The 21,482-nt window shown below is 36.4% G+C and overlaps 1 protein-coding gene across 1 annotated transcript; it reads left to right on the forward strand.

Annotated features, from left to right (window-relative positions):
* Positions 1–625: 625 nt before the first annotated feature.
* LOC140145538 (uncharacterized) lies at positions 626–21,335 on the forward strand (the record flags this gene model as incomplete). Its single annotated transcript, XM_072167246.1, has 13 exons — positions 626–817; positions 2,448–2,535; positions 4,447–4,467; positions 6,646–6,697; positions 7,174–7,262; positions 7,484–7,586; positions 12,016–12,092; positions 15,769–15,817; positions 16,039–16,124; positions 16,768–16,864; positions 18,129–18,208; positions 20,217–20,298; positions 21,259–21,335. Coding segments are annotated over exons 2-13 (880 nt in total), but the record flags the coding sequence as incomplete, so codon positions are not given.
* Positions 21,336–21,482: the final 147 nt, after the last annotated feature.

A 21,482-nucleotide genomic window follows, 5' to 3' on the forward strand; every position in this document is an offset into this window, starting at 1 on the left:
TATCGATTCGTCACTCTGCCGATTTTATAACGATATACAAATCGTTTGTTCTGTATACTGTTTTTAGTTTTGTGTTGGTATCTGAATACTTCTTGATAAAGTTCAATGCACACTGACACGCAGTGTGCGCTCTGAAAAGGTTGTTTAAATTTAAGGATTATTTCAAGTTTATTGTATAAAAAGTGAGTAAAACTCCTTGTCGATATATTTTTGTTAGAAATATTGATTTGTTGAATTAAGGCTCGTAATTTGTTTATTTGAAATTGACTAAAATATTTAATAGTCTCATGTGAAAAATATTACATGTATTATAGTCTTCGGTGATTAGCGGGGAATAGGACGCACCTTACCAAATATTTAACTTATTGTGAGCTCCACCACCATAACAAAAACGATAACCTTGGTTTTCATGCTTGACTAAGTAAACTATTTGTGCTTTCTTTATGTTGAAATCAACATAAAGGTACTATCCGGAACTACTGGATGATGTCATACAAAACTGGTACAAATTATACCTTTTACAACTAATGCGTCGGATTTAGGCTGGATCCACCAGTCCTGTAATTGATACGCACGATCATCGGTTCGCGCTTGCAGGTGAGACGGTCATTTTGTTCCGCTAGTTTCGAGATCGGGGCCGAAGGACGCAGGCTAACTTTGGATATGACCGAGTTCATATATCTTTGGATCGCCATAGTATTACTATCAACGTTTATTTTTCACTGGTATACTAATACTTACTAAATGTCAAAAAGGATAAATATATATCTGGATTATTATAGCCACGAGTTAGAAACTGTCTGTTACATGACTAAAGGTAAGTTGCCTTTCTTTTAAGGCGTATTTAGTTAGTTACATGCTAAGTAAGACGAGTTTATATTGCCGAAATTGATTATGGCCAATGGCTATAATACATGTGATAGTACTAATAGTAGGCCTATTGGTGTTTTCAACAGCAAAGACATTGTTCGGGCGCATATGGGGGAGGATCGGCACTCATTGTAAAAGGTATATTTTGTACTCACTCAACGTGAGTCATCTTAATATTGGGATGGGGGTACCAACAATGATGGGGGAGGGGCACAAGCCTTTTTCGGCAATATGCCTATGGGATTGTCTAAATTTTCAAATCGATGGGGGGGGCAATTGCCCCCGTGTCCCTATAATGCCACGCCACTGTTTGTACCCAAAGCTTGAAAGTTTTGGGTAGGTGTGTAGGCCTACTGCACCGATTTTCCAAGTATATACATTCTTAGCAAATGTTTTAACAGTTGTAGTGGTTAAAGGGGATCTTTTAGTGGGTCTAAAGGCTTTTAAAGGTGGGTATGTTTTTGAGCTAAAATAAGTGAATGTCTGTATTAGAAGCAAAATATCCTAGTTAACTGAAGTTTTAAAGTAAAGTTAAGTTTTAAGTTAAGTTTTAAGTTCAGCTAAGTTAAGCTATTCGTGTATAGAATTTCAGTGTAGTGGTAACCTTTAGAAACGATAGAAAATGGGTTCTGAATAATTATGCTGAACTGAGGGTCTTTAACACTACCGTAAGACAGAAAACATGGGGTTGGGATGGGATGTCTTGAAGGTCACACAATAAATAGGCCGATAATATCATGTGAATTTAAGGCTAATGGAATGACAGGAGCCATATTTGCCAGTTTTAGCCATTGAAATAAAAACCTGCAATGTAGGACTACTTTTTATAGTGATACATTGAACCAATAGGCAAATGGTCAAGGAAGCAAATAATCATATTATATTTCCATAGGTCTTGCGGTTCTTGAGTTTCGACCCAAAATATATCAAAATTAAAGTTTTGGATGTTTCCCACTCCCGAGAAAAATCATGCATACGTGTAGCCTCGGAAATCTCCTTTATAGAACCCATACCTGTTTTCTTGTGTGTCAGCTTTATTTGTCTCAATATTCTAGTGCAAACACTGCCATGCTCCCTTCCGACCCGCCGTAAGTGACTGATTCACAGTGTGGGCTATAGCGTGTGGGAGTGACACATTCACCGGTGCATGGTTATGTGGTATATAATATGCCTATTGTTATTAATTAAATTTATTATATCTATATCAATTATTATGATAATAAAATAACGTTATTATTATAATATCATAATGATATTTAGTCTTAACTTTATTATAATTATATATGATTTTATTTCTTTGTGATTATTGTATGTACGAAAACATATGTTAATAAAATAATTTTATTTGAATTGACTTACTGCTATTACTTTTATGATGATCATCATCATTATCGTTATGTTTAGTTATGTTTAGATCAAAATAGAAAAAAGCCTTTTCATATGACAAACACACACAACATTTCCCTAACTAGTGTTATTATTGTTTTTGTTGTTGTTGTTGTTGTTATTGTTGCTGATATTATTGTTGTTGTTATTATTATCACCTTCATCTCCATCATTAACATTCTTATTTTCAGGCACTTGAAAGCCTTTGTCATATGACTTGTCACGTGATTAATAACACCATGTTACTAATTGGTGTGTTGCTGACTCTGTTTTGTGCAGGTAAGATGACTAATTATTTTTTCTGTAAAAGGGAATTCGGCAGCCAACATTAAATTGCACGTTTTCTGTTGCAGTCGCGGATCATCAAAATTGGTAGACCCTTATTTTTTCATGCTGGCATGAAGGAGTCCGGTTAATCCCTCGGAGTTGAAAAACTAAGTTAGCAACAAGTACTTAAAGTTTGCAAAAAGTATTCAAGTTTGCAAGAATATTTGTATGTATGACAAGTTTGTATGTCCCTCATGGTAAACCTATGGTCATTTGATTGTAAAAAACAACATGCTACTCCTGATTGCAGACAAATACTGCGCTTATTTTTGGCAGTGGCTCCGGAACGGGGGTGGCCCTAGGCCCCCAATAATGTCAGGTAAAATTCTTAATTTTTGGGTAAAATTCATAATTTTAGGATATAATTAATAATTTTAAGGTAAAATTCGTAATTATAGGGTAGGCCCTATAATTCAAAAATTCATAATAATTTATAAGGTACAATTCCTGTAATAAAAGTATGCCTCCTCCCGCACCCATCCCTTCAGCGTTTCATGCCTTGGAGCAGGCCCCATATTGATGGATCCCCGCCCCCCCGGCCCCCCAATATTAAAAATCTTTCGCCGGAGCCTCTGCTTGGGGATTAAAAATCTAAATCTTGATCCTTTAGTTAGTTCTAACTGGCAATAAAAGTAAACAAAAATAAATTTTAATATTTGGCAAATTTTTGATAATATTAAGGGCCAAGTTAGTGTTTGTTTTTGTTTTTTGTTTTTTTCTTTTTTCCATGCTATGACATTGAAGCCCAAACACTTGTACCATAAGTAATTTCAGGTTATGCATTCTATTTTTTGGAAAACAAATTGTCTAATATATTTTATAACCAATTTATCAAAATTAACGTAAAATATTAAATTTATGAGCTCCTAGCCTATACTCAAAATCTTTAATGCTTAGACTTGTGTCTTTAAATTTTTTGAGTGAAATCGTTATAAAACATGCAAAATTGCAAGTGTTGTTGTTTCAGCACTCTTTACAACATAACTCAAGATCCACAAGACCTACAAAAGTATATCTGTGATATTCGAATTCTGCTACACGCCCGTTTTTGCTAAATCAATAGTACCATATCACAGCAGTTTAAAATAGTTGCTAACCTTAAGGGATCTAAAATGAGCGTTTATTGCGTTTCGACAGTATTTTTGTGGGACATGAGAGCACCTCAGACCTATCGAATTGCATTCTGAATACGAAGCATGTCTTTCTGATATCAAATAATTTTCATTTTTGAAAATCACAATATAACACAAATTTTATGACAAATTATAAAAATTTGATATTTTTCAAATGTTTGATATATAACAGTACTCAAGTAAATTATATAAATCTAATGACATATTCTTAAAGTGTATGTAGCAGGGAGGAAAAGCCGACGGTCAATTGAAAATTTTGACCTTTCATATTGAAGATATGGATTTTTTCCCAAAAGACCTAATTTTTTTGGTGTTTTGGAAAAAAAATCCATATCTTCAATACGAAAGGTCACAATTTCCAATTGATCGTCGGCTTTTTCATCCCACCTACATACACTTTAAGTATAAATCATCAGATTTATAAAGTTTACTTCAAGTACTGTTAAATATCAAAATATCAATTTTAATGATTTGCCATAACATGTGTATTAAATTGCGAATTTCAAAAAATCAAAATTATTTGATATCAGAATGACATTCTTCGTATTCAGAATGCAATTCGATATGTCTGATGTGCTCTAATGTCCCACAATAAATACTGTCCAAGCGTTCATACCACAGCCCTTAATGCTGTATTTTTCTAGAATCGTGAGTAGTATAAAAATGCATGAACCTGTTATCCTGGCAAATGTCACCTTATTTCACTTTGTCGTCTTATTCTATTTTTCAGTGGCACTGGCACAATATGGAGGTAAGTCTGAAAGTTTGATGATAATAATAATAATAATAATAATAATAATAATAATAAATAATAATAATAATAATAATAATAATAATAATAATGATAATGATGATGATGATGATGATGATGATGATGATGATGATGATGATGATGATGATGATGATGATGTTGGACCTGGCATGTTATATAAGAAGAATAAGAAATACAGTAAAATAAAATAAAATAAAATTAAATTAAATTAAATTAAATTAAATTAAATTAAATTAAATTAAATTAAATTAAATTAAAAAATTAAATTAAAATTGCATTACATTACATTACATTACATTACATTACATTACATTACATTACAATACAATACAATAAACGGAATTTACATAGCGCCTTAGCATAAGTATGAACAAAGCGCTTTACAATGATCTTAAAAGTACAACTTACACTACATCTTAGGCTACAGTAAAATGTACATTACATTACATTACATTACCTTACTGTCTTTGATAAAGATCCTGCTATGATCGAAAGCTCATATAAAACCAAATTTGAATTTAACTACACAGACTATTTTTGTGGGTAAGCTATGTGGTATTACGTTACCATTACGTTACCATTACATTGCATTACGTTACGTTACGTTGCATTACATTACATTACATTACATTACATTACATTACATTACATTACATTAAATTGCATTACATTACATTACATTACATTAAATTGCATTACATTACATTACATTACATTACATTACATTACATTACATTACATTACATTACATTACATTACATTATTACATTACGTTACATTACATTACATTACATTACATTACATTAAATTGCATTAAATTGCATTGCATTACATTACATTACATTACATTACATTACATTATACATTACATTACATTACATTACATTAAATTGCATTGCATTACATTACATTACATTACATTACATTACATTACATTACATTACATTACATTACATTAAATTGCATTACATTACATTACATTACGTTACATTACATTACATTACGTTACATTACATTACATTACATTACATTACATTACATTAAATTGCATTAAATTGCATTGCATTACATTACATTACATTACATTACATTGCATTACATTACATTAAATTGCATTACATTACATTACGTTACATTACATTACATTACATGACATTACATTACATTACATTACATTACATTATGATTTCAAATGAAACTTAGTCAAAAAATATAGAAGGTGTTCATTTTATTATTGGATTTTGAATGATACTTGATCAAAATGGAATGTCTTAAAAGACACAACTTTACAAGGTCATCAAGGGTCAACTGAGGTCAATAAATAGGCCTAAAGATATATGGATTTAAATGAAACCTAGTCAAATGGAAAATGTTCAAAAATTAAATTTTACGCGACCATTTTAAGGTCGTTATCCAGCAAACACAAAAATGTTCCTTAATTCTCTTCACGCGGGTGTTGACTGCTGGACTGCTGCAGACGACATGTTTCAAATGTTTTTAAATTTTTTTTTTAATTCAAAAATTGCAGAAATGTAAATTTTCATGTAAATTTTCATGACCATATATTTGGAATCAGCATGAAAAATGCATTAAAATGAGTACAAACAAGCATAGTATTGGTACAGTAGTTCTTAAGGTAGCTCTTGATATTTTGAGAAAATATTTCAAAACTTTTTCCGTTGAAGCGCATGGCTATCACGCAGAGCACTATCACGTGTTATAATCACGTTTTTATTCAAAACGTTTTAATAACATTTTACATGTTGGGTTATTATGAAGGTCATGAAAACATTTATAAAACATTTTAATTGGAAAATGCTACAATAACATTTTTAAAAATGTTTCCATATTGTTTTGTCAACGCTTTTATTTCATAAAATTAAAATGTTTTTCCATCTAGTTTCCAAAAATGTTTTTAGAATGTTATCAAAACGTTTTATACCTTAAAACATGTTCTGTCAAACGTTTTGTGTTTGCTGGGTCGGTGTGATTATTGGATTCCCATGAAACTTATTATACCTGCGCGTGTCGTCCTTTTAATCGACAGTTCTTGTTAGTGTTTTGTAATTGATTTAAATGTAGGCCCAATGCACTTCATATAATATTAGGCGTAACGTAAATAAAAGTTCCATTGTGTGTTTGTTTGGTTTTTTTCAGATCCTATATGTGTAGCTGGAGATCCTCAAGTTGCTCCGTGTTTTGTATGCGTGTAAGAATTGAGAACATTTTGTGCATTCTCTAATTAGGCCAACATGTAATCCGTCTTAATAACACCATAGGGGCACGGGGCACGCAGTTGGGTGTTCAAGGGGGGGGGTGCACACACGCCCCCTCCAAAAAAACTGGTGTTTCTAGAACAAAAACACCCCAGTGATGGTCATTTCGGGTCGGGGTCACTTCCGGGTGACCTTTGACCTCGGTTGACCTTTGCCGCCAGAACCGGAAGTGACATTTGACCTCGGTTGACCTTCGACCCAAACCGAAAATGACCTTTGACCTCGGTTGACTTTTGACCGGAAGTAGATGTCTCTAACTGCCCCTATACTACTGCTAATTATTGAATTAAAATGTAGGCCTAAATTGCTATAGCGTGCAGATGTTCTCGAAATATGATAGCAAGAAACATTGACCTTAATCTGGTGATCTGGTGATAATGGATTATTTTTTCTCCATAAATTCATCTAGATCCTTTGACGGCACCGCCTTATGTGGTGATGGAGAAACGGATTGTTATTTTGGAATTGATCCTTTTGATCCGGCGTGTCAGATATCACGTAAGTAACTAAGTATACCGGAAAACTACGGAGGAGAGGGGAGAGGAGAAGGGCGGGGGGAAAGAGAGGGAGAGAGTGAGGGGGTGTAGGTAGGTAGAGAGAGAGAACTGTCAATTTTCAAAATGTGTTATTTTACCTGCATAAAGCTTTCAATCTACAAAGGTGTGAATCTGTACAACAAATGAAAACAAAAATGATTCTAAATTCTTTCATTTATATAGCTCCTGTTTATTATACTGATGCACCAGTGCCACAATGTCATCCAGACGACATACCACCAACACTTCCACCAATCCCTGGTTTGGAAAACTGTCAAGCCTGCTTGTAAGTAATATGCAACGAAATCATATATATTTCGACAATTCAGTAAGTGCAATACAAGTGCACTTAGGTCCAAATTGCTCGAACGTTATCATGGTTATCCATCATAGACTATTAAAATTAGACTATACCATTACGAGTCGGTAGGCTGTCTTAAGGGGGGTGTACCGTGGTTTAGGTTCCAGAGGGAGTCCCCGGGGCACTCAATGTATAAAATTTGTAAGCATCCGCGTGAATTGACTTTAAAAAATGACGCGAGGATGTCAACATTTTGTCAAACTAACCCTAAACAAGGATTTTACTCAAATAAAAACACCCTAAGCGAGGGTTTGAAATTTCCCCCTAAACAAGGATATAGACATTCCCTCATTTCAAATATATAGTTTTGGTTTCTCTATTGTTCAGAAACCGAAAATCAAGGGATTAAAATGTGGAGATGAACTGGTATGCAATCATAACACTATTGTGCTGGGAGGACACAAGAGGGTATACATAATCAAAAGTATAATGGCCTATAACCATACGTATATAATAGCCTATTGTGCTCACATTTTCATTATTGATATCTATCAACGCGGGCGACTTTTGCCGTAGATGGCACACTTCCATGACACCATAAAATTCGTTTGATAAGTTATGCATAGACATAGTTGGATATATACGAGACCTAGGCCTACATGTAGAAATCATGTGCATATATTGAGGGGTGGGGGGGGTGTTTTGTTTATTTGTCTGAAATATATACGATGCATGATGATGTAGATGATTTGATTATGAATTAGATTATTCCCCGGAAAGCACAACCCATACCTCTTACCTATGTTCCCTCCGCCACCTATATATAACCTCCTCCCTCCCCCCTCCCCACACTCGATATCGACTCTTCCCTATTATTCCACTCCACTCTTGAGCCCCCTCTCCCCTCCTTCCTTCCCACTTCCAATGCTCTCTCCCCTCTGTTTCTCTTTCTCCCTTACCCTTACCCCCTCCCCCACACACACACCTACCCTCTTTCCCTGGCGATCTCTTCTATCTCTCTCTCTCTATTCTCCAATAAATAAATTGAATAAAAGTTAGTTTAAACCAGCTTTCTATGATATTGATCTTCCGTCATGCGACATGCACATAAATAGAGTTGTGAATAATAGTGTTGATATCAATGAAGTCATAATCTGTCAAGTGGCTATTGTAATGTCTGTGGAAATATTTCGATGGTCTACATATTTTGACAGTGAAATCAGCTTAGGCTAATTCGTAGTCTCAAGTCACTGCTTTCAAACTAAATCAATGCTTTCAAATGTAGACTGCTTTGTTCGACTTCTCTGCTCGTGAATATTGCACTGCGAAATTTAAACATTTCTTTTGTATACTTAGAGTAGGTAACTTCAAATCAAATAATTTTACGATCCACACCACTTATAAGAAACTGAAACCAAAACCGAAACTGACTGACACAAATGTTCGGTTTTAAACAAAAGGTAGAAACAATGAGTTCGATATCTTATGATTCAAGTGGTTAGGCAGGACAATAGGAAACCACGTGACCAAAACCAAAACCAAAACTAAAACTATATATTTGAAATGAGGCATTGCCTGTGTCGGTATGAGTGTCATTCAGTGATGATGATCGGCTATTCCTGCCGCTGTTGAAGTCGGCTCCGATTTTTGTTTAATATGCATGGCTTGGCCTGGAAACCACTCTTTTGTGCCGAATAACTTGATAAATATGTCACCACTAATGGCCGTTAATTGGGTGGGTAATTTTAAAAACTACCCTAAGCGAGGATCATTATTAAAAAAAACACCCTTCTTCTCGTAAAATGAGCGCTTTGAGACCATAATCACGGATCCGCACGGATCCTTGTTTTGCTTTTCAAAATACCCCTAAATCCGTGTTTTCTTTCACGCGGATACTTACAAGTATAATTCTGAGTGCCCCCGGAGGGAGTCTGTAAGAGAGTCAGCCATCAGAAAAAGACTAACGCCAAGCCGGTGCTTTCTGTCACTGTCATTTGTAGACATGTAGATGCCAAGCGCAGCTTCTGGGTTGCATGCCAAGCACAGCGTCAACACCCGGTAAATAATGATTTTAGTACAGGCGGGAAGCTAACCAATAGAAATACGTCCTGTATCGAATCACGTGTATCTGCTATCACACCACTAAATCGACAGTAACAAAATAGAGTTGCCTTTCCAATTCGCTCCTAATCGATGATAACTACCCTATTCGGCGTAGAATTGATGATGTAGACACTTGATGTAGATGTGTAATGCTCTTGATCTAACACAATTTGTCAAAGAACCTACCCGGGAAGACCAGATTCTTGACTTGGTCATCACTGATCTTGATGCCACCTGCACAGTACATGCCAGACTAGATACTTCAGACCACAATCCAGTTCATTTTAAACTGAACGTACCGCTGTACAGAGATAAACCCTACAAGCGCAAAGTGTGGCAGTATGACATGGCTGACTACTGGGGAATGAGAGGTTTTCTTGCATCTGCAGACTGGTCTCTTGCGCTCCAATTTGATGACCCAGAAGAAGCTTGCAGCAACATCACCACTATCATCAGTGATGCTATGGAGATCTTCATACCAGTAAATCTCGTAAGACTGGAGACAAAGTATGACCACTGCAAATGAACAGCAACCAAGAAGCGCCGATTATTCAGGAAGCAAAAAAAAAAAGGGATAACACCAAGGAATACACGGATAAGTTTACAAAAGCTAGAAAAAAGTATAATAGCGCGGAGAGAAAGAACTCTCAGATGGCAGCCTCAGCAGCAAGAAATGGTGGAACACTGTTAACACCCTAGCTGGTAAGTCCGCCAGAGTCGCTATACCACTGCTTAAGGATGGCCGTCAAGTCTACAGGATTAATTGCCATAGCAATTATAATATGAATACAATTTTGAATATATCTCCCTACACTACAAGCAGGTTGCACTCATCATCTGTGTGTATGTTTGCAATCATTGATTGAATACAATACAATACCGCTCTTTTAAAAGATACTAATCATTCTATAGAATTACGATCCAGGTCTTTATCACTGTTCTTTGACATATGTTGTCAATCTTTGACATCTCTTGTCCTTTCTAGGCGGTGAGGGGAATTGGGCTAGCCAGCTGAGTTGTGCATGGCGTATAGAGTAGTGTATCTGCTATTTGATATTCAAACGATAGATCTTTGAATACCGGGGTATTATTATTTTTGGTTTCTATAAAAAACCAATTGTAAGGCTTGCATTTGAATATATGTGTTGAAAGAGCATGGTAATCTTCAGTCTGCGTATTGAAAACCAAACTTGCCTATTGAAATAAAAACTGACAAAGAATTGGGATTTTATATGCGCAGAACAAAAAAATGAGCCCTTCAAGAAGACGAGGGGCTGCCGCGCATGCGTATGCTATCATTGTCAATAGCCTTAGTCGGAGGTCCCCGACCCATAGTCTCAACTATTTAACAGGTACTAGGTAGGAACCTGAGACCATGCGTGGCTGTTGAAGAACTAGTGGATTCGACTTACCATCATGGAGATTTCGACCATGAAGATATCGGTGCGATGACACTGTGCGGTCTTCTTTTTCAGACTCGCGAATCGGTAGTAGATATAGTCATGGTCTGTCTTTAAAAATGAGACATTTACCCGCGAATCTCATGTATTAATAGCTTTATGATGCAATTTCTTTGCGAGTATAATTTGCTCCAAGTCATCCATCTTGATTTTGAGCTTATTGATCTGTCGTTTTCTGCTTTGGTGGTATCCGTCGTATTTTGGATGTCGTCTATGTTATATTTTATAGATTCATACACGATCGTCTACCTCGTATGTTATTGACGCCGATACGGTCTCTACAAAATCCTCATTTCTTCAGATTAGGGAGACAATAGTGTCCGATTTGAAGATCTTCTCAACGAGGCTTTTGAATTACCCTTCAACGTGATCTAGTCGAAATCTGGCAAATTTCACTAACATTTGTGTGTCTGTTGAATCCTTCCATGTTTCCTTCTCATATAAAACATGTTTCATTTTGAATTGAAGTCCCAAAGCATGTCAGGGAGCTCATAATAAGACCAAAATATTTATCCTGAGTAAGCAGTTGGGCAACCACATCATGAAAACACATTTATGGACATTGGCCAAAGCTAAATTATGATGTTTACAAAACCTATGGCTTCAGTTTTAACCGTTTCCTATGTGTACCAAATCTATATTCGCTTTAACCAACATAGGCCCTATCTTAATAACCAAAAATCACATCTTCATCAAGTAATTTTTATTTTGTAGTCTAGATTTACGAGTATGACCATGAGTAATTTCAACTGGCTGGGACGTAAGATAACAGAGATGTGATGATGGAGGTAGAACTTTTTGAATGACCCTATAGTTAGCTTAATAATCGGAATATTTCTTCTTTTTTACAGAAATGTCAACACATTTGTAAAATGTTCTGGTTCAGAAGAAGAGGAGTGTACCTGGTTTCCATGTTTTTATGAAGCTGGTAATTAGCAATCATGGTATCATAATATTGAATGTATTTATTTGTTCATTATTTATTTTTGCTATTTATATTTATGTATTGTTAACAACTTAACTTTCTTTCTTTCTTTCTTTCTTTTCTTTCTTTCTTTTCTTTCTTTCTTTCTTTCTTTCTTTCTTTCTTTCTTTCTTTCTTTCTTTCTTTCTTTCTTTCTTTCTTTCTTTCTTTCTTTCTTTCTTTTTCTTTCTTTCTTCACTCACAGTCACATTTCTAGTCCAATAAAGCGTTACTCTCTGTGGACGTTTCAAAGTCTCGCAAACTTCTTTTTCAACATTATTGTTGTTGTGACGATCTTCTGTTTACCGCAAATGATGTTGGTTGCTCAGCAACGCGGTTGCCAGTTCGTTTTCCAAGAAGATCGTCAGCAAAGACGGAGCCTTATATGCCCAACGCTCTGCAGGGTCTATTGTTCTATTGTTTCCGATTAGAGCGCTGACATATTGGAAAATGTTGCCAATCAATATTCATGAGAGTGTACATTCAACGTCCAGTTTTCAAAATTGGGTGACTTGTGTTTGGCAGGTGTGAAATACATCTGAGTGGGCGTTTTAATTACGTAACGAATAAAGGCATTGACATCATCGAATGGCTGCCCAGTGCTATTATGCGTTTAGTTATTGGACCTAATAATTATTATTAAATGTATTCATCATTCCTTTCTTTCCCCTTCTCTGTACTTATTCCTAGGCCTACACTTTATATCACTCCCTCGCTCTCCTTGTCCCCTCTCACCCTCCCTCTCTCATTCCCATCATTTTCCTTATATTTCTATTTATCTACTTGTCTTTATTATATCTTTTCAGCCCTTTCTCCCTTCCTCCAGACCACTCTCATTCTCCATATCCCCTCCTCCCCTCTTCCTCCCTCCTCCCCTCCCAAGACTTCTCACAGGGGTGAATCTGCCCCTTCCCAACCCCCTCCCCTCATTGGGTACGCCACTATTTCTATACCAATCTCCTTCTTAAAATAAAATTAAATGGAAATTTCTTTAAAACAACCTTTATAGGCCTATACTTATACTTACATGTATACGTATAGCGATTACCATTATAGTGTAATATAGATATGTTGAAATGGCAGCCTTCATTACATTCTAAAGTGTAATCGATCAGCAAGAGCATTCAATTTATTTAAATGAAGCGCATAAAGTCAGGTGGGTGGTAAAGATGATTGCATCGACAGCTAAAGCCTCCTTTATAGACTTCAGACCCACACAAGCACACATTGGGATATGTGGGAACAATGGTACCACTTTACACATGACTGCCCTTACACATGACTGTATTGTGGTCACTTATTGATACTCGCCTGTTGTGTAGAGCGTTAATATGATGCCGGATCAGTGACCAATTTAATGGCGGAACCCCTTTGTTAGAAACAATGGTACCACCTTTATGAATAGCCTGTCGCAACTTCTAATCGGCATCAAACGAACAAAGCATTATATAATCTATTGCGACTCTATTTCTATTAAAAGCTCTTTGCTTATGCCACTCAATAATCATCTCAACGCAATCGACGGGACTAACTCTGTTAAGACCTGAAAAATTGTTTGATTGGCGTAACCCGACCTACCCTAAAATTAGGCCCGACCCTAACTTTTTTTCTTTCTTTTTTTGCCAAAAAAAAATAATAATAATTAATTTAAAAAAAAAAAAAGTTCCGAAGCCTTTATCAAGTATCCCGACCTACCTACCCTGATTTTTTTAATATTACGCCAATTAAACAATTTTTTAGGCCTAAGCGCACCTTTGAGGAAGAAAAAATGGTAAGATCCCATACATCATCGTGAAGATGGCACTGTTATGTTGTTGGTTTACTGTTATGCTGTTGCTTTACCGTAAGACCAAGCACACGTACTGACCAATATCTAAATTTTGCATCCCACCACCCTCTACACCAGAAATTGGGCGTGATAAGAATAATGGACAGGAAAGATAAGAAAGACGCTAACACCCTAAAAGCGCTGTAGGTATCCGTCTTGGAGCATTAACAGATTCAAGAAACAAATGGAGACATCTAGAGAGAAGAAGAGCACCAAGAAGGATGAGAGCAACAAGTCAAAGGGTCTTGTCCTGAAAGTGGTTTCTGAACGTATAGCTATATAGAACTTTCATAAATTACAACTTTGCAACGGCCATAAAACCTCATGTCACGCTTAAGTTGGTTCATAACCAAGACAAAAGAGATCCCCTTAGCACCACATACATCAAACCTACTTGCACATCAACTTATGATATAAAACTGGATCGATTGTTTTTTTGGTCGAGCTATGAGTTTTAAATATTGGACGAGACGTAGTCGAGTCAAATATTTTAAAACTCATAGCGAGACCAATAAATATTGGGCGTAAAGCATCCAATTTTATCATTATTATGTTTTGGATCCAATATTGTCACACACTTGGATTCATCAAAACATAATAATGTTTAAGAGACGGGATCGCGAATGAAAGAACACCGGGCGGAAGAGGCTACGGTAAGAATCTGACTACCATCGGCCATCACAGACCTTCTTATGGAGAATCATATCATACACTCTTTTAAGAGTGTATGATATGATTCTCCATAAGAAGGTCTGTGATTCAAGAATGAGTAGATCGTTTTAAAAAACGACCTATACTCATTCTTGAATAGAAATTTGTCAAACTTGAAAAGGGAGACTATTCGGATGAAGATATAACAGATTTCTCTTCAAAATGAAGAGATTAAAAAAAAAATGAATAGGATATTCTTTTCAAAATGACAAGAAACTCATCATATTTGATAATATTTGCTTGTCATTTAAAAAAAATGAATAGGTTCTTATCAAAAATGAATAGGTTTTTATCAATAATGACCAACAAAAAACTTAAATTCGAGTGTTTTCTTCGAGGGGGTATAACAGAACATTTTCAAATTGAAATGGATAATCTTGTCAAATAATGAGTTGGAGATCTTTTCAATTTTAATAGCTACTTGTTAAAATAAAACGGAGACCATTTATTTTGTTAAGATTATCGGTTCAAAGTGATAATATACCTAATCAAAATGAACAATATGTCTCATCAAAACGAATAGTCAATAATTATAAATAAAATAGGGATTCTAGTCCGCAAAATGAATAGTGTGGAATTGGGGTTGGAAGAGGTTATGGTACCAGTGGTGGCGCTACGGGGGGGGTGGTGGCAAGGATGGGGCATTTTTTCCCCAAATATTTTTTTTTGTCCCCGTTTGACCCCCAGTTTTGAGGCAAAACCCCAAAATTACGCAAATTTCCACTTTTTGCGGCAATTTTGCTCAAAATTCGTCGATTTTGCCACCCTGAAATTCAGAATGGTACTAGCCTAGGCAAAGGATGGGGCAGATGTAAACAATGAATCAAAGAAGCAATACAGATCAGGAAGCAAGACGGCACATGAACAGAGACGAGGGGCAATACAATCTTAGTCACGTATTTGATGATCTTCTCGGAAAAGTTGCCGAACAACCATCATCTGCGGTATAGATGATCGTCACAACAGCAAAAATAGTGTTGATAAAGAAGTCTGCAAGACTTTAAAACATCCACAGTGAGCTGCTTCAGAAATATGCAATTGCTGCTAACCATGCTAATATTCACTTAAAAGTTGTCTTTAATTGTCTTCTTTTTTTTACAGATCCTATATGCGCTGCTGGAGACGAACTTTATACGTGTGTTGTATGCGTGTAAGTATAGTGAACAGATTTGTGAATTCCTATTAACATGATTAATATAATCCGTCTTCGATATAAACAGCACTAGTTTCAGTGATCTTATTCCATAGGCTATTCCATTCGTTTTTGAAAAACAAACAAACAAACAAACAAACAAACAAACAAACAAACAAACAAGAAACAAGCTTAACGTACTTGTTATAAATTAATTTCTTTTGTATAATTTTATCCAGATCTTTGGACGGCACTGCTTTATGCGCTGAAGGGGAAACGAATTGTAATTATGGATTGGATCCTACTGATCCAGCGTGTCAAGAAGGTGAGATATATGTACAGGGTTCAAAGAAATACCCCCCCCCCTATTTCTTTGCTTTTGTTGATTTGAGAAATGCACAAATCTGTGAATCGTTTTTCAAGCCTCTAAAAGTTGTCCCATTTCCAAAAACAACCTTTTTGGTCAAAAATGACGCAGTTAGAAAAGTTTCACTTTTCAATATCCCATAAATGTAAACGTTCTTAATATCAATGTTATAATTGATTTAATTGAGTTTTTTTTTTACTTCACCTTTCTCTGATCCCTCAGTCACCCATGCAATCATAATGCAGTGCAAAACAATGATTGGACAAAAATGAGGTTTTTTTAACCAGCAGCTGTTTCAAAATGATAAAATCGCTGAGGAGAAATTAGTTTTTCAATCATACATTTGACCAACAAGGGTGAACGTGGGGATGGGGGGAGGTGTTGGTGCGCGTGACACAAAATATATTTTCAATAGTTGATAGTGCAACTTCAATAAGGGATGCTTACATTTTTCTTTGCGTTTTCAAGGCACCTTTTCTTTTTCTCCCCCGCACTTAATTGCGCCAAATTATTGTAAATCTTACTGAGACAATTTCAACAAATTCTGTCAAATCACGACAAATCTGTCTGAATTCTGCATATCACATTTTTACGCACATAGCTCCTGCTACTGGTGAACCAATGCCGGAAGAGCCTGAATGCGTCGCTGGAGATATTTTTCCATTTCTACCACTTGTTGGCGACTGCTGGGTATGCATGTAAGTGGATACATTATCATCAACATTATCCTCTATAGGTTTATGCCACACAAGCCAGTTAAGCGAGTGCCATGGTGCCGTGTGTCATTACCGCTCATGCACTGATCAACCACACGATAAAAAGTTCGGGAAGCACCGTAAGAAAACTTGGCAAGTGGTGGCAAGAAAGTTTCGCACCACGTACGTCGAAGTTCACTTTTCAAAGGGCGAACTGTTGTTACGAAAATCAAAACGACTGGTAAACATGTCTACTAAATGACCTCAAAAGGTCAAATCTTCTCATTTCGTCTGTGAAAAATAAAATGACGAAATTGCAACAGTGACAGTCACCCTTACGAGTGAAAATACAGCTTATTTAGCCAGTATCAACATGGTGTCCTCGGTTTGAATATTTTCCTAACATATTGGACTAACTCCACAGCTATATGGTTTTTCACAATATAACAGTAATGGAAAAAAAAACTGAAATTGTTCGTCATTTTCGGCACAAAAATTTTTGGAAAAAAATGACGTCACGGACATAAACAACAATCTCCTAATTAGCATATGGTCGCCATTCCGCCAGCTAGCTCGTCCTGTGATTGGTCCTTTAGTTATCTAGTTATTATTCTATATCGATGATGCCACAAATAAATAGGCTTGGGCGATGCATGAAAATACGACGAAGAACTATTTGTTTGTGGGCCATCTGAAAAATCACCGAACTTGACCGAAGTTATATTGCAAAAAAAGTACCTTTTGGATTTTGATGCTTCGAAATGGTATATTGTCACTCATTATATGACAATTTTATTGAAATATTACCAAATTCATCCGCGAGGCATCGGTTTTTAGTCAATATTGGCCCAAAAGACTTTTAAAAAAATTAAAAAAAAATTAAAAAATGCGCGTTTACCATGTTTACGCACAAACACCACAATACGTGGATTTAGGGTTTCTGTACCGGAAGTCAATTTGTGCCGAAATTCCTTCCCACAATGCAATATGCGTATTGCATAACAAAGGAGATGGACTAACCTCCGAACTGTATCTATTGTTATGCAAAACGCTTATTGCATTGTGGGAAGGAATTTCGGCACAAATTGATTTCCGGTAGAGAAACCCTAAATCTGCGTATCGGGTCACTTTGTGCTTGTATATACTAGTAGCTGCATGGTGGAATTTGTTGACAATATTATGTTACATGGAATTTTGCTGCAAGATTCATCCTGAAAAGTTTGGTAGTATATGATTTTTTTTAAATCGCCATCTTCTTTTCTATTAGAAACCTTGATGAGACAGATTTGTGTGCGGAAGGAGAAACAACATGCCACTGGGGATATGATCCCATAAGACCTGAATGTCGTGAGTTTTGTTTGTTGGTGCTTTGTGCACGTTTGTAGGCGTATGTGAGGGGGTTGACCTCGAGATTTCATTGTTAAAAATTCTTCCAAAATGTATATACAAAAGTCGATCAATATTGTAATGGTGCTTCAATGCATTAATCTTTAGTGAGGGTTACTGTTAATGTAGGGTAATAAGAAACTTAGGCTGAAATATCGTTTAGGGGCCAAGTTAGAGTTCCCCGAGAAATCTAGCCACGAATTTGCTTACCGATGAGCTTTACATTCGAGGCTAGAGACCATTGCATTCAAGATCTAGCCGGATTCGCTGAAGCATGACACCGTGTAAAGCAAAGGAAGTTCATAAGTAAACACAGCCGTTCACGACGGGCGATCGCATCAAAAATGTTGCTAAAATTGCACTTAAACTAAATTTTGGACTGTTCAGAATAAGCAATCTTTACTCAAAAGATACAGTTGACTCATGAAAAAAAAGTACAAACCTGAAACCACCAAGTTCCCCAAAATCGCTTTATCGAGATTCTTTAATCAATTAATCAATCAACATACCAATCAATCCAACCACCCAATTCAATCAATCAATCAATCAATCAATCAATCAATCAATCAATCAATCCAATGTCAAAGACATTACAAAGAGATTCGGGAAGCCTCGCATACAGTTTGTAATTGAATTTGTTTATGGTCCTCTGAAACCATTGCTTTAGTTTAATTCTTCTGGTGCCGATCGGAGAAAAGGAATCGCAAAGACGACGAAAAATTGATATGTTTGTATATTTTGCTCATACATTTTGGGCGAAAATGGTGGCATTTACTAGACTGCTGCCCTCAGTCGTCAACCGTCTGGATTGACGACTGAGAAAACTACGTGGAAAAAAAGTGACGGATTTTGCAACAGGATTCCTGTGGCATAGAGCATGCGCAGTTGTGTCTAAATTGACCTTTTGACCGAGATTGTTGTTTTTAGAAGTTCAGAGCGCGATCTTGTCACAGCGGCGCGGATAAGATAATCAGTCGTCACTACGAAGCATGGCAGCAGGGCCGCGACACTCTGGAGGACAGCAGAGGACAGAAAAATGTGACTCTCGTGCTAGTCTCCTACACAACCAGTTAATTATGTGGTTCTGACACTCGCATACAATCTGGCCCGCGCCCGAGACTAGCACGAGAGTCACATTTTCTGTCCTCACGTCGGTATAGGCCGTCTGCACGTTAAGAGTGTCGCTTCTCTATCTTTTTTTCTCGGATGGCAGTACATGCGAAGTGTAGACGGCTGATTGGAATTAGTCTAGGCATTTACTTCACATAAAGATGTCAAAGCACTATGTTTAGTGATTTTTAACCTTTACAGTGCAAATGGCAGCCATTTTGAATATTTCAAGGTCAAGTGATGAGATATTGACTGAAATTAATCAGTATGTATATTTTGCTTATCTGCATGTATTTAAGTCAAAATGGTGGCATTTGATTCACGTAAAGATGTCAAAACATGTTATTTTAAAATGTGTTTTGTACACGTGGTGATTTTGGGAAAAAATCGAGGTGGCCCGTTGCCTTTTTTAATCCTATTACCCCAAGCAACACATGTGAAGTGTAGTTCGGGCCTAAGGACCCCAATGGAAATAAGCCTCAATTTTTATTGAGGCTTTTTGGGCTATCCTTGGTACTCGTCTGGTGTTTACTCCATAATCCATACATTTCGTTGTTATATCTGGTTTTTCATGCAATTGACCACATCTTGTATGTATTTATAATGTATCTTTTTATCATATGTGCTGTAATATTTTTTATGTGAGTACTGAATAAATATGAATGAATGATGAATGACCTGCCTATAATATGAATATGAGCTTAAAGCGTGTCATTTAGTGGTCAAGTGAGGTCATTGATAATTCAGGGCATATTACTGCATCTGATTGCGAAATTCGAGATATTACGCTACGCGTAATTTACCGATCTTCTTATTCAATTTAGACTCTATTATGCTGTTTTTATTTTTTTCAAACTAGGTGTTACTGAACCACCGCCACCACAGTGTCATCCAGATGATATACCACCAACAGATTTTACTGGTCTGGAGTATTGTTGTTTGTGAGTAATATTAAGAAAATAACGGTGTCTACGTCTCTGTCGTGCAGATGTGCATCCATCTCGGGCAATGGGCATGATGGGCAATACCATAATTTCAAGTTCTACAGGTTGTAACAAAATGTATACAATTTTGAAAATAATATTAACAAACATGGCACTTATTGATTGTATTGAAGTCTGTTTGATATTTAAGGTAATTTCTTAAGCTACCACATAAGCCACGTTTCAATAAAATCAGTGGTGTACAGCGACGATATGGTCAATTTTATTATTGTGTAAGGTAGTCCTAAAACATTAAAACAGCTTCGAGCTTGGGCCACTTGTGTGTCCTTGTGTAGGAAAAGTGACTGCATTGAGTTATATCATGAACCTGTACCCACCTGGTCGGTGATATGTAATTTAAAACAAAGGGGCATTTGAAGTGATATTTTAATTTTAATATACGGGTGTGCGTGGTGGGCCCATGTCATAAGTTATAACACCCGGACTTTTTGGGGGGTGTAGGGGTAATGGGGTATGGCAGAGTGAAATATTGGGGAGGGGAATCATTTGGCATCATTTCTTTGCCCAAAATAGTGGGATTTTGGCGTTTTCGTTGTTCTGACGGGGTGGGGGGGAGGGAGACCAAATTAAATTAGAGGGAATGTCCCATGTCCCCCGTAATGCCACCACTGCGTGACATTGCACAAAGTTTCTTTTGACGGAAGCGTTCATTAAGGGGGGCTGGAGGAAGTACATTTCTAATCAATCAAAGGAACTTGTATTTATCTCAGCATTTCTGTCTTCATTCTTCATCCAGTCCAAACTGCCAAATATAGAAGCAAACTAGACAAATAATACTCAACCTGAAATTGTTACCAGTCAAATGATAGCACTCTCGTCTGTCCTTGTACATTGTTGTATATCAAAACTATAAGATAAATAATACTGTAAAACCGCATTGTTTAAATCTTGTTTTAGAAATGTTGACACTGATGTGAGGTGCAGCGGAGAAGATGGAGAGGCGTGTACTTGGAAGTACTGCATATTTGAACTTAGTAAGTACAAAACAGGAAACCATCAGTTCACCAAAATCGCTTCATCAAAATCTATCAATTAATCCATAAAGTGTGATCAATTTCTTCCATTTAAGGCTGTATGGTATGAGTGGTACCCGTACCCATGGTACGGGTAAGGGTCCCTGA

This window comes from Amphiura filiformis, unplaced genomic scaffold, assembly GCF_039555335.1.
Source record: "Amphiura filiformis unplaced genomic scaffold, Afil_fr2py scaffold_374, whole genome shotgun sequence".
In the NCBI taxonomy this organism is placed as follows: domain Eukaryota; kingdom Metazoa; phylum Echinodermata; class Ophiuroidea; order Amphilepidida; family Amphiuridae; genus Amphiura; species Amphiura filiformis.